Here is a 15,488-nt window from a genome sequence, read left to right on the forward strand (position 1 = left end):
AATAAAGTAATACAATATTTTGGTGATAATCTTACATTTTTATAATTTTATTTTTAAGGATAATCTTACATTATACGAAACAAACGCATCTTTAATTGAAAAGAAGGAAAACAAATAAAGGGGTTTTGATAATTATTTTTGTAAATTAATTTAGGAAAAAATGGCAAAACAGGCAGCTATTTTTTCCCTCGTACGTCCCATCGTACCCTTTTGAGGGTCCCTTCACTCTTTTTCCTTTGTTGCTCCATCTTTCACCTTCCTTCACAATCACAAACATCTGAAGAAGCCGGACCTCAATGAATCCTCTCTAGCTTTCCTTCTTAAAACCCACATTTCGCTTCTTCTTCTTCCATCGTCATATTTTTTCTATATCTGAAGCCTTGGAATCCTTGTTTGTTTTCCCATTTCATTTTTAAGCTTTAGTTATGGTGCTGGATCTTAACTTGAGTGTTATTTCGGATGCTGGTGATAATTCACTGCAGCTAATGGAGATGGAGGTGGCCGGAGATAATGGTCTTCCTGGGTTCGACGGTTACAATAATAATAATAATTATACTGATGACAAAATGGATAGTTCCGGGAGCTTCGGTTCCTCCGTCGTCAACGCCGACACCGCAACCACCGGCGGAGACGATGACTACTATTCCAACGCGGCGTCCACCGAACCTTTTGCTTACTCCTTTGGTATTCTCAGAGCGGCTCAACAAGAACCAGAGAATCACAACCGGACAACCATCTCGCTTTTTCCGGTCGACGTCGAGGAAAATGACGGGAAGTCAACGGAACCGTCTCTGAAGAAATGGTTGGATCACGGCGGGTCCCGAGAATCTCCGGTGTACCACATGGACGTCGAAGGAGGCGCGGAGCAGAGGATCCTAGCCCATCAGCAGCAGCAACAACAGCAAGGTCAGCTAAGGCAACAAGTGAAGAAGAGTCGACGTGGTCCCCGTTCGAGGAGTTCTCAATATCGTGGCGTCACGTTGTATCGTAGAACTGGACGTTGGGAGTCTCATATTTGGTTAGTGTTGATATATATACAAACACATGCACATTCATGTGCAGTATTACAGATTCCTTTTGCTTAACTTTAATTTTTTAAACTTGTTTCCTTTTAATATTCTCTCATTTGGTATATTTTTATCCTTCTAAAATGCAGGGATTGTGGGAAACAAGTGTACTTGGGTGAGAATTTAAACCGTTATCTTTCTTGTTGAAGCTTAAAAATGGCGGGTTTTAAATTTTAATCTGTAAAAATAATCTGGGTGTTCCTTCCTTTTTTTTGTTAACAGGAGGATTTGACACGGCACATGCTGCAGCAAGGTGAAATTTCTTCTCAAATCAGTCGGGGGATTTTTGGGGTAACTGTTAAAATCATGGGGTTTAAAGTTTTTGTTTTGAGGATGTTAACAGAGCATATGATCGAGCTGCAATCAAGTTTCGAGGAACTGATGCGGACATTAATTTTAATGCTGGTGATTATGATGATGATATTAAGCAGGTTGAGAATTTTGGGTCTGATTTAATGATTTTAGTATATGCATTTGGGAATGATACTATAAGTTAAATGAATGATTCTTTCTGTTTTGTAGATGAGTAATTTTACAAAGGAAGAATTTGTGCATATCCTTCGTAGGCAGAGCACTGGTTTTTCAAGAGGAAGTTCCAAGTACAGGGGAGTTACATTGCACAAATGTGGCCGATGGGAAGCTAGAATGGGGCAACTTCTTGGCAAGAAGTAAGAATCGTTTTAAAGTTTCATATGATTTTGATGATATCTTCTCTATATTTTATAATGATGATTTAGTTTTGCCTCTTGACATATGTCACTATAATTTTATGAAGTATAAAGTTCGCCCCTGACATATGATTATCCAAATATATGAAGAAAGCTTGAAAAAAGGTGGAGCAAATCCATGTTGGATGCATACCTGTATCTAACACTAACTCTCAGAATCCGTTAACAGACATATTCTAAAAATGGTATTAGTACATTGGTAGATATGTTTTAAGTAGTCACATTAAACTAAGAAGTTGAAGCATGAATGAATTGATTCATGTTAACTATTTTGATTGGGTTATTATACATTCCTTTCTTTCAGGTACATATATCTGGGGCTATTCGATAGTGAGATAGAAGCTGCAAGGTCCTTACTTTATGAATTCAATTTTATCTCATAATATCAATGGTTAATTGATTTCTCAACTTTCTTGATTTCCAATACTACTTGTGCATGTTGTTATTTGAAAATCAGGGCTTATGACAAGGCTGCTATAAAATGTAATGGAAGAGAAGCGGTCACCAACTTTGAGCCAAGCACATATGAAGGGGAGCTGATCTTGGAATCCGAAAATGGAGGTACTCTTTCTGTTTCTGGAATTGTCATCTCTCATCTCCATGTATTTACAAGCTATTAGTTTTTGCTTCGGTTTACTGTGAATTGTTGATCGTCTTGTTACAGACCAGGATCAAGTTCTTGATTTGAACTTGGGCATTGCGTCCCCATGTACATCCGATCGGAAAAATGATAACGAAAATTTTAGCAACTTTGCTTACCAGCATGGCTGTGATTGCCTGCCTGTTGCGAGTGGTGCACGGGTAATGTTGATTACATGCCTTAAAGTTTATTTCAGTTCACTGATTGAAGAATTTCATTGCTTAAGCACATTATACTTTCCAGTTTGAGAACTCTGGTCCGGTAACAATGAGGGTTCAACCTAGTCTTGGCCAAGCAATGGCATTCAAAGACGTTCCGAACTGGAATGTCGAAAATCCCACTTTCTTTCCGGTTTATAGGGTAAGTTCAACATCTCTTTGGTTGACCCCTAATCCGAAACAACTGTGTCTGCAATAGACCAGTTATGATATGCTGATTTACAATTTAATTTTGTTTGTTTATTTACAGGAAAGAGCAATAAAGAAGAGGATAGAAGTAGATTCCCCACCATGGCAAATCCAAGGCCCTTGTGGAGGGACAAACGAAATGCCACTCTTCCCTAGTGCAGCATCATCAGGATTCTCATCTTCCACAATTACTTCCCCATCAGCTGCTACTGGCCAACTTCAAATGCCCGACACAACGTTCGTCCACCGCCATTATCCTCTGGTGATCACGAACCTGAACCCGAACATCTCCCATTTCTGCTGCAGAACTGAAAGGTAGAATATTTACATTGCCTTTGCCACCCTTATCTCATCTACCAAAGAGAGTTCCAGTAGGCGGATCGATGAAATTAGAATTCAGGGTGCAACCAAGATGCTGGTATGTAAGAAGGCTAGGCTACTTGATTGATCATGGTTTAATATTTCATTTAAAGCTCATCAAGCTAATAGCTAATGTATAATGTGGTTGGAATGAGCAAAAGTTGGTCAATCAAATTGAGACATAATTGGGAAGTTGATGTTTTTATCTTTTTCTAATCTTTGTTTGAAGATGAAGGGTACGTACTTCCATGAGTAAAGCCGGTAAAATCCATGGGGAAAAGGGGGAAAACTCTGACTGAAACTATTAACTGGTACTTCATTTTAAGAAGTAAAAGAACTAAAGTAAAAGAAAGAAAGAAAAATTTGCAGTCCTGGGCTTTTAAGACACCTGCAAATACAAAAAAGAGGGTAAAAAGAAGAAAACAAGTCTGAATTACAAGCACTGAGAGCATCCATGAAAAGCCTGGTTTACCTTTCATTGTAAAAAACAGTGGGTGTTAAAAGGCTTTGATTATTCCACAAAGTGCCATTGGAAGTCGTAAAAAAACATAGTATTGTTGTAAGTAATTGTGTTTGCCACCTGCTTCTCAAACTTCAAGGCTTATTCTCCTTGTTTCTCTCCCATTCATTAATTCATGCATGAGTGCTGCTTCCCAGTGACTGAGTCCCTGACTCACTACTATTTCATCGTCTTTTTTTTCTGTTCATTGTTGTTGGGCTCTATGTCGAGTACTTCGGGGTTTACTAAAGGGTATTGTCCAGTTTCAACGATTCCAAGCTATGGGATATCTCTATTAACCACTGGGTTCTCTTAAGATATCAAGCTTGTCTGAGCATTTCCACCATGGTTCTTTATGAAATTTTTATTTTTGATCAAATTAAGATCTCTGGTATTATTTTATATTGTATATCATTCTTTCTCAAATCTTTATGCTTGAAATCTTGGGTTTTTTTTATTGTGTCTCGGTTGTTATTCTTTTGTTTATCAAAATATCGAGAGAATTTTTTCACTAATCATAACCTCCGATCAATCACAACCCTTTAATATTATTTTTGATAAATTCATGTCAATTGTTAGAGCCAAATCAATTATAAAATAATCATATCCTTACATCTTATCAACTCATTGATAGTCATTGTGACTCTAAATCTTACACTTATATTAGGGATCATTATATAAATCCCTAATGCAAGACTAAAAAAAATTCTCTTTTACTCCAAAGATCACTTACAATCGTCGTCACACCACTCTCCTTAAAATCACCTGTTATTGTTTTCTGCCCATATCAGAAATTATGAACCGTCCTATATTATCGTAAGTCAAATCTTACCATCAACAATACTATAGCTTATGATATTCTTTATCGACATTGCTGTCATTTTATGATTTCTATTGATAATCTGTTGGTTCCAATGTTGCAATGCTTGAGGAATAAATTGCTGTGGCTGAGGATATTCTAGATGTTGTATCACTTGCTAATACACTTGCTCTCAGTGTCAGTGAAGGCGACGATGTAGATGCTCTGAGTTTGGCAAGTATCACGAAGAAGCTGACGAAAAGCAAGTGTGCGAGAGAAAGAGAACAGTTGAAGCTTCTGTAATCAGACCTGCTCATAAAAGACTAAAAACAACGAGGTTGAACAATTAAGATCAAGTATGATTCTGTCTGCCAAAAGAAAAAAAAAAGCCTTCTTCTTTTCATTTTAAGAAGTGCAGACTGAGAGTGAAGCTGTGAAGGTGAAACGAGATAAAACTACAAGGACCTTAATGAAATAATTGAATTTTAGCAAGGGCTAAAAATAAACATTTTCCATTTCATCAAAGGGTTTCAAATGAATTTGTTGTACTTGGGAAAGACTAAAACTGCAATTAACCTTTTTAACTGAAGGAGCAAAGGCCCCTACCTGCCTACCCGTTTGGGAGTGGGCGATTCTGCTGTGTGGCGCCTAAAAACCGGCGTGACCGGTTAAAGAAATGACCGGTTAAAATCTAGACTGGTTATGTTATATCATTTAACCGGAAATATTATCAAACACAATAACATATTAGGTAGCGCTTATATAATGTAATAGGTAGCACTTATATAATAAAATAGGCATTTAACCGGAAAAATTATCAAGTACAATAACATATTAGGTAGCGCTTATATAATATAATAGGTAGCGCTTATATAATAAAATAGGCATTTAACCGTAAATATTATCAAGTACAATAACATATTAGGTAGCGCTTATATAATGTAATAGGTAGCGCTTATATTGACCTATTTTCTCATAAAACCGGTAAATTTCAACCCGGTTACATTGTGAATTGACCTATTACAATATAATTATCGTTTCGATGTTTTTGGGATCGATACAATTTTAAATGTATCGACACTTTATGCGTGAACCTGTTTGTGCTTTCTTTTGGAAAAAAGTATCGACACAAATTTAAAAAGTGTCGATACTTTATGTTGACCTATTCTCTCATTAACCCAGTATATTTCTACCGGTTACATTGTAAATGTATCGATACTTTATACGTGTCTGTCATTTGGCCATTCATTGTAGACAATAAGGATCGACACAAATTATAATAGTGTCGATACGTTATGTTGACCTATTTTATAATTAACCGGTATATGTATACTGATTACATTGTTAATTTACCTATTACATTATAATTATCTGTTTCGATGTTTTTGGGGTCGATACTTTTAGAAAATGTATCGACACATATGCTTACATATGTATCGAAACAAATATTTGTGTTTACTAATTTTGTCATTAAAAAAAGTATATTTTTACCACCTACATTGTAATTTTACCTATTACTTTAAAGTTATTGAATGTTGTAGTTATTGTACATACCTGAATATGTCCTGCAAATTTAATGTTGTACCCACCCTTCAACTACCACTACTAATACCACATCCTATTGAAAGCACCACTGAAAACATGTTTTTCAGTGAACCTTTACTTACATCTCCATCAACTCATGTTAGGACCACTGAAATTGCACAACAAAATTTTGTCCATGGATCATACTGATGCAGACAATGTTAAGCCAACCGATGAATGCCATGAAGTACATAATGTTGATGAATCTGACATATTGGTTGGTAAGCTCTTCTCTTCACGTGATCAAGCTTGGTACTTTTACAAGGGATTCGCACAGGAACATGGGTTTAGTGCACGTCGGGGAACAACACAACTTGAAATGGAAGGGAATGTGAAGACACAAGCATTTTGTTGTTCGAAAGAAGGGTTTCGAGAATCAAAAGTTAATACCATTGATCGTCAACGTGCTCATACGCTAATCACAAGAACATGATGCAAGGCTATAGTCATAGTTACAACAACAAATACAAACGATCAGTGGGTTATAAGTAAGTCTTATCAGAAACATAATCATGCATTGTACACACCTACTATGACACCATTTATGCGTTCTAATAGAGCTGTAAGTAAGGCTGATATTGATGAGGCAACAACATTGAAAGAGGTCGGTGTTGGCACGTCACAAGTAATGAACTATTTAACGCAGCAGGAAGGGGGCTATCATAATGTTGGATTTACACATAAAGACCTCTACAATGCACTTCAAAGAGGTAAAGCAAAGGAAATCGTCGATGGGGATGTGAATGCGCTTATTGCTTACTTTGATTATAAGAAACATGATGATCCCGGGTTTTTTGTGACGTACTCGGTAGACAAATCAAGGGCGTTGCATAATCTTATTTGGTCGGATTCTACATCGAGATCAGATTACATATGCTTCGGTGATGTAATTGCGTTCGACACAACGTACAAAGATAATTTATATGGTCGATCAATTATGCCTATTTTCGGTGTCAATCATCACCATAACACAATTGTGTTTGCTGCTGCCATAATCGCTAACGAGACGTCCCAATCTTTCGAGTGGGTGCTACATAATTTTTTAGAAGCCATGATGAACAAATCGCCTATTTCAGTTGTCACCGATGGGGATAGGGCAATGCAGAGGGCTATCAAATCTGTTATCCCTAATACTAAGCACAAATTATGTTCTTGGCATCTTTCTCGCAAATGCACAAGCTAAAATTGGTGACCCAAAATTTACAGCAGCATTCTCAAAATGCATGGCTTCCTGGTGGACAACAGAGGAATTTGATATTCAATGGCGTTCAGTTGTTCAGAATTCAACGTCGAAAAGCATCCATGGGTGATTGAGAAGGGAAATACTCGACACTTATGGGCACAAGCATATCTAACCGGTCATTTCTTTGCTAATATTCGCTCAACAAAAAGGTGCGAGTCTATGAATGTTTCACTCGCAATTGCACTAAAACACAAGAAGACTTATTTAGATGTTGTTCGTGCAATTGAAGATGGAATTAGTAGAATGCGTCTGAATGAGTTGAAAGCGAATTACTTAAGTTCCCAGACGAAGCCCTTCCAGATCACAAAACTGGTTGAATTTGAAAGTCATGCTTCTGAGATATTTACGCGCAAATCTTTTCATGCGTTCCAAGAAGAACTTCAACGGGATACATTGTATCGAATTCAGGAAGAGATTCAGTCCTTATCAGATGAATGTCAATATTTTTATTTGAAAAAGTACAAAGAAAAAATAGGACATTTGAAATTAGTTTTGATTCTCGTACGGAAACTCTAAATTGCTCATGCAAACAATTTGAGACCGTTGGACTTCCATGTCGCCATCAACTTAACGTTTTGAAACACTTGGATTACACATATTTGCCCGGGTCTTTGATTCAAAGTAGGTGGACTAAGGATGCGAATGCTTCTGCACCCAGTTTTGTTGATTTGAATGTGCCTCAAGAAATAATGCAAATGGCAAGGTTTGATTCTCTACACGCAACAACAAGTACGTTATGCTACGCTGCATCAAAAACAGGTGCGTCTTTCAAAACCGCAAAAGATGAGATGAAAAGACTAACAGAAGAATTTGAGAACTCGTTTGGCTTGAATGATTCAATCAATCGGAGCAGTGTATTAAACAACGTTCGCGACCCTCAACGGAAACAACGCAAGCGAAAAGAAGTAACAAAGAACAAGGTCGAGAAGAAGATTAGGTGATGTGGGTTCTGCAACGGTGAGGGACATAATAAACTAACATGTCCTCAAGTCAAGCTGGGTTTGAATACAAGCACGCAGTCTACTTCAACTGATTTTTTTGAAGACGAAATGGAATGGTTATTCAGTCCAGCACATGATGTTAGAGACATTTGGTTATAATTATGTTTTTCGATGTTTTCGAGATCGATACTTGTTATAAATATATCGACACTTTGTTGTGCACTTGGTTTTTAAAATACAATATGGACAAGATGTATCGATACTTTTTTTATTTGTGTCGATACTTTTTGTACACTTGTTTTCTCAAAAACTGGTATATTTAGGCCGATTACATTAATAATTTACCTATTACATTATAATTATGTTTTTGATGTTTTTGGGATCGACAGTTGTTTTAAATGTATCGACACTTTGTTGTGCACTTGGTTTTTTAAAATACAATTTGGACAAGATATATCGCCACTTTTTTTATTTCTGTCCATACTTTTTGTACACATGTTTTCTCAAAAACTGGTATATTTAGACCGGTTACATTAATAATTTACCTATTACATTATAATTATGTTTTTCGATGTTTTCGTGATCGACACTTGTTTTAAATGTATTGATACTTTGTTGTGCACTTGGTTTTTAAAATACAATCTGGACAAGATGTATCGACACTTTTTTTATTTGTGTCGATACTTTTTGTACACCTGTTTTCTCAAAAACTAGTATATTTAGACCGGTTACATTAATAATTTACCTATTATATTATAATTATGTTTTTCGATGTTTTCGAGATCGACACTTGTTTTAAATGTATCGACACTTTGTTGTGCACTTGGTTTTTAAAATACAATATGGACAAGATGTATTGACACTTTTTTTATTTGTGTCGATACTTTTTGTACACCCGTTTTCTCAAAAACCGGTATATTTAGACCAGTTACATTAATCATTTACCTATTACATTATAATTATGTTTTTCGATATTTTCGGGATCAACACTTGTTTTAAATGTATCGACACTTTGTTGTGCACTTGGTTTTTAAAATACAATCTGGACAAGATGTATCGACACTTTTTTTATTTGTGTCGATACTTTTTGTACACCTATTTTCTCAAAAACCGATATATTTAGACCGGTTACATTAATAATTTACCTATTACATTATAATTATGTTTTTCGATGTTTTCGGGTTCGACACTTATTTTAAATGTATCGACACTTTGTTGTGCACTTGGTTTTTAAAATACAATCTGGACAAGATTTATCGACATTTTTTTTATTTGTGTCGATACTTTTTCTACACCTGTTTTCTCAAAAATCGGTATATTTAGACCAGTTACATTAATAATTTACCTATTACATTATAATTATGTTTTTGATGTTTTCGGGATCGACACTTGTTTTGGTTTTAAAATATAATCTGGACAAGATGTATCGACACTTTTTTTTTATTTGTGTCGATACTTTTTGTACACTTGTTTTCTCAAAAATCGGTATATTTAGACCGGTTACATTAATAATTTACCTATTACATTATAATTATATTTTTTGATGTTTTCGGAATCGACACTTGTTTTAAATGTATCGACACTTTGTTGTGCACTTGGTTTTTAAAATACAATCTGGACAAGATGTATCGCCACTTTTTTTTATTTGTGTCGATACTTTTTGTACACTTATTTTCTCAAAAACTAGTATATTTAGACCGGTTACATTAATAATTTACCTATTACATTATAATTATGTTTTTCGATGTTTTCGGGATCGGCACTTGTTTTAAATGTATCGACACTTTGTTGTGCACTTGGTTTTTAAAATACAATCTAGACAAGATGTATCGACATTTTTTTTATTTGTGTCGATACTTTTTGTACACCAGTTTTCTCAAAAACCGGTATATTTGAAAAATATAAGTTGTTACCTTATAAATACATTATGGACAAATTCATTATGCACATTATCACTAGTGTTGATATTTGAAAAAGGTAAGTTGTTACCTTAGAAATGGAATTTGATGTTTTCTCCCGATGCATCCTTTGAGTAAGTTGTTTTTTGGATGGATGGAATTTCGGTTTAAGATTAAAATTTACATTTAAATTCAAACTCAAATTCAAACTCTAATTATAAATGAAATGAAAATGAAATGCCATGTTAAATTGAACATGGAAATTGCATAATTAATTCATGCTGTGTTATATGATTTAGTTTTTTTGAATGGAATGAAAATATAAACACAATGTAATCAAACCAAAACATACATACACAATAAATTTATAGATAACAATGTTCAAATAATGTACCTACAACGAAATTAATCTAATAGAAAAGGGTTATCGCTAACGAAGTCTGGAATATTAGGCGCCTTCAACAAATTTTCCAAATACTCACGTATTTTACCACCTTTTGCTGAGGACATAAATAAATAATTTCAATTATCAAACTAATCAGGTGCAATTTTACTAACAAGAAACTATTTTTTTTTATAAGGAACAAGAAACTAAATGAGCATAATCAGGAATAAATTTGTGTCATACTTAGAGCATTGTCGTCCGAATGGGAAGCAGCGTCAAAAGAATGTGAACATATGTAATTGTTTATCTAATAAAAAACATAAATTGTTAATCAATCAATCTATGAACAACTTTTTAACTATGAAAATATGGCATGAATGTAACTTACTGGATTATGAATCATTTTTCGCGGTGAATCATCGACCAACAATGTATTTAGGGTGTTAAAATCAGTAAACTCGTTCCAAACATCATTGAGATCTTTACAGTAGGTAAACTTATCTTCTGTTTTGCACTTACTTTGATCATGCTTACAAACAGTCGAACATAAATATGTAAGAATCTTAGAGAAATTAAAGTTAGTAAATTGTAATGACAATCATCTTACCCAAACGAATAGAAAGTGGTAGAGAACAAACGTAGTTTATCAAGTACACGGTCCATGTTATGCATGAGATTGTAATCAAGTTTGAATGTTAACATTTAATTGTATATTAACGATTTTGGCTATAGTAATTTGAATTGCTCAATAGTTCTAACCTCATCTTGGATGACCAAATGACAACAACAAAATTCTGTAAACAAAATTGCATAAATTCATATAATCCATTTCTGAGGATAACATCTACAACATGAAGAAAATGAGATTAAAGTTGTACGCTTATATGTTAAAATAATGGATACAAATTAACAGAATTGAAACCTTCTGGATGTCTTGGGATGTAGGCAATGACACAATTGACATAAAAATTTACTAGTTTTCTTGCAGGCGGCGTTGCAGACACGATATACTTGTTTGGATCATCATCATCATCATCTTCATGGTCATCTTCATTGACCGCTTGGTTGTCCACATCTGTTAAAAGAAAATAAAATACATTTCAGAACGTGTAAATGTTTAGAAACATAAATAATTAATTACTTAACTCGTTTGATGTCGTTGCTGTAATTCGTCACGCAACATGGAGACTTCATCGTGCAATGATGAAATATCGGCTCGCATTCCACTCACAAGGGAATCAATATGCTCCCGAAAATTGACCATGTATTCCATCACTGTCGTAATTGTGACATCCTGTCCAACTTGAGCTTCTGGAGCTTCTGCAACTTCTTCCATCATTGCGTCTCCCATTGGTTGGTCATCTTCATTGTTCTTCCTCTCTAGATCTAATCCGACATCCTTGACACGCTTCCAACCGACTTTTTCAACAAAATCATATCCCACTTTTTTAACAAATAACATGTCAATCTTGCGGGTTAATCGAACAGGGGAGTCAAACGAAAAATCAACTTCTTTCTTATTCAACAGATGGGTGATGACACATCCATATGGTAGTGAAGTTGAAATTGATGTTCCCTTTGTGACTATATATACAATTGTATTAAAAATTATTTTAGCAATGTTTTGAGCTGTTTTGGGTTTGGATTTATATTTTGCTATCCACCAATAATCGCTGTCTCGAATTATTGAATGTTTTCCCCCACTAGGCCTAATAAACCAAGTCAGCATTTTGTGAAACACTCTGGACTCTAGATCTAGGTGAATTGGGCTATTTCTAGCAACCCGTTTAATTGTAGACCAATCTACATCATTTTCATCTGAATCCCCTTTATTCGCTACACCTAAACTCTTTGCAATAGTTTCCGGAGATATATATCCTTTCCCATGATATGGGTATTAATTTCTATTATATTAATCTTATTAGGCTCATACTCGAAGGAAGCATTGTTGTAGAAGACTCTAACTAGGTTGGGGTAATATTTTGGTTATACACCAAGGAATTCAAGCTAACCCCAAGATGTAAACGTGGATTTAAAACTAAAAGCATATTTATCATCGAACAAGAAACCCAAGTCAATGAGACGTTCGGAACGAATCTTCCTTACTTTAAAACTTCTTTGTCATCTTTCTTTCTCCGCATCGGATCTAAAGTTTTCAGTTTCAAACGACCTGATTTCCTCAGAAGGGGCGATTGATTGAGAAGGAGGTTGTGGTTGAGAAGAGTTGGGTTGGGAAGAGGTGGGTTGAGAAGAGATTTAGAAAGACCCCGCTTCTGACGCTGATGTTTTAGAGCCATTTTGGGTGTGGACGCTGTTACATTGGAACAAAAACACATTAAGGAAAAAAAAGACCAATCTGCAAATCAAACAAACCCTAATTTATGGCAAAATATTTAAAAATCTACCTGAATATCTGATCGTAATAGTTATGAACGCTGGTATTCGTCGGAGTCGATGAGTTCTTTTCTGCCTTTAAGTTTAGGGTTTTTTGATTTGGAGTTTGTATCATATTTATAATGAATGAAAAAAATGAGTAATTTAAAAAGGTATCGACACAAGTTAATAATGTGTCGATACATTATGGTAACCTGTTTTCAAATTAAAGCGGTACACTTAGACCAGTTACATTGCTACCTATTACATTATAATTATGGGTTTCAATGTTTTTGGGATCGACACTTGTTATAAATGTATCGACACTTTTTAGTGTACTTGGTTTTGAAATACATTCTGGACCAAAAGTATCGACACTTGTTTGATTTGTGTCTATACTTTTTGTACACCTGTTTTCTCAAAAACCGGTATATTTAGACCGGTTATATTGCTAATTTACCTATTACATTATCATTATGGGTTTCGATGTTTTTGGGATCGACACTTGTTATAAATGTATCGACACTTATTAGTGCACTTGGTTTTGAAATACATTATGGACCAAAAGTATCGACACTTGTTTGATTTGTGTCGATACATTTTGTACACATGTTTTCTAAAAAAACGGTATATTTAGACTGGTTAAATTGCTAATTTACCTATTACATTATCATTATGGGTTTCGATGTTTTTGGGATCGACACTTGTTATAAATGTATCGACACTTTTTAGTGCACTTGGTTTTGAAATACATTCTAGACCAAAAGTATCGACACTTGTTTGATTTGTGTCGATACTTTTTGTACACCTATTTTCTCAAAAACCGGTATATTTAGACCGGTTATATTGCTAATTTATCTATTCCATTATCATTATGAGTTTTGATATTTTTGGGATCGACACTTGTTATAAATGTATCGACACTTTTTAGTGCATATGTTTTTGAAATACATTCTGGACCAAAAGTATCGACACTTGTTAGATTTGTGTCGATACTTTTTGTACACCTATTTTCTCAAAAACCGATATATTTAGACCGGTTATATTGCTAATTTACCTATTACATTATAATTATGGTTTTCAATGTTTTTGGGATCGACACTTGTTATAATTGTATCGACACATAAGTTTACCTATTCTCTCATTAAACTGGTATATTTTACCTATTAAGTTCCCAAACTTGGACAAAATGTTGGAATCAAATCTTTGTGTTTATTAATTTTGTCATTATTATATTCTATTTTTGCCACCTACATTGTAAATTTACATATTACTTTAAAGTTATTGCATTTTGTAGTTATTGAACATACCTAAATATGGAATGGTCATTTAGTCCCGCACATGATGACAATTATGTTAGTGACATTTGGAATAACGCAGACAAAAAACATGACTCCTATTGTGTATAAGAAACATGTACAAAAAACATTTGGATAACTTTTCCCATCTCATACATAATTACATTCACATACAAAATTATAAATCGTATACAAAATTAAAAATCTTATACAAAATTAACCCTGTATTTACATCATCCATTCCTTTTGTTATTCTTGTGTAGCATGACAGCTTTTGTCATCTTCTCTCTTAGTTGATTTTGATTGTGGCTTACGAGATCATTTAATATTTGCATACGATCCCATTCTCCAACAACATATATTCAAATTGTCAGTACGTTAAGTATTGTAGACCACAACATTCAATCTACGACTTTTAACAATTTAACCGCAAACAAATTTTTAATTCTACTTAAAAAATAACAAGTAGCGCCTCTAGAACCAATCGATTCCATCCACATCATCACATAAATGCCGCAATCATGTCCATTCGATTGCTCGTTCATCTTATGCTCCGCGAATATGAATCTTTGCAAGGGGAAATTTCCTAGAGATCCACATGCTTCTACCCAAATGTGTTTCTTATTATAACTATCTAATATTTTCATCTGCATTAAAAAAATATGAAGTTATGATCTAAACAAATTATGCATTATAATTGACATAATTTCCTTTCATACATACCAATCGCTTAGCATCATTCACTCTCTGTTTAGCTGCTTCAGATGTAAACAGACTATCATATACAGTTGCAACACGGTCTACCATATCCAACACCAACATATACCAATGTGAATTATTGTGGTTTATTGTGATCATGATCTGTAACAAATTTCACACCCAATTTGACAAAATTCAACATTATATATCCAAAAATATCATTTATGCCTATTCGTATGGTGTCTTACCTTCTCACACTTGGTGAATTTCACATAGTTATGCAACATGGTACCCCAAAAACTCGCAATACCCTCAACATTACAGGCGTTGTCCAACGCCTGATTCTTCAATTACGCGACAATCATTATTAATTTACTGTCTATAACATTACTTTTCAACATATATTAATTTAACTCACCGCTAAGTAATATGGAATGTAGCCAATCGTCCGGCCTGACTTTTTAGAATCGTAGCATACTGTTCAGGCGAGCAAATCAATAACCTAACAAAATTAATTACACAATCAGAATATATTCAATAGGTTTTAACTTTTAATCGATGTCTACT

At 34.5% G+C, this 15,488-nt stretch overlaps 1 protein-coding gene across 1 annotated transcript; it reads left to right on the top strand.

Moving 5' to 3' along the window:
- Window positions 1-386: 386 nt before the first annotated feature.
- Window positions 387-3,394, top strand: LOC120207504 (APETALA2-like protein 3). Its single transcript, XM_039206956.1, has 10 exons — window positions 387-1,018; window positions 1,157-1,182; window positions 1,290-1,320; window positions 1,411-1,498; window positions 1,590-1,735; window positions 2,100-2,144; window positions 2,253-2,356; window positions 2,460-2,596; window positions 2,679-2,795; window positions 2,904-3,394. Exons 1-10 carry the CDS (start codon window positions 426-428, stop codon window positions 3,159-3,161), a joined length of 1,545 nt encoding a protein of 514 aa, XP_039062887.1. The 5' UTR covers window positions 387-425; the 3' UTR covers window positions 3,162-3,394.
- The last annotated feature ends 12,094 nt before the right edge of the window (window positions 3,395-15,488 follow it).

The sequence above is a fragment of the Hibiscus syriacus genome, unplaced genomic scaffold (assembly GCF_006381635.1).
Source record: "Hibiscus syriacus cultivar Baekdansim isolate YM2019G1 unplaced genomic scaffold, ASM638163v2 tig00014862_pilon, whole genome shotgun sequence".
Classification (NCBI taxonomy): Eukaryota; Viridiplantae; Streptophyta; class Magnoliopsida; order Malvales; family Malvaceae; genus Hibiscus; species Hibiscus syriacus.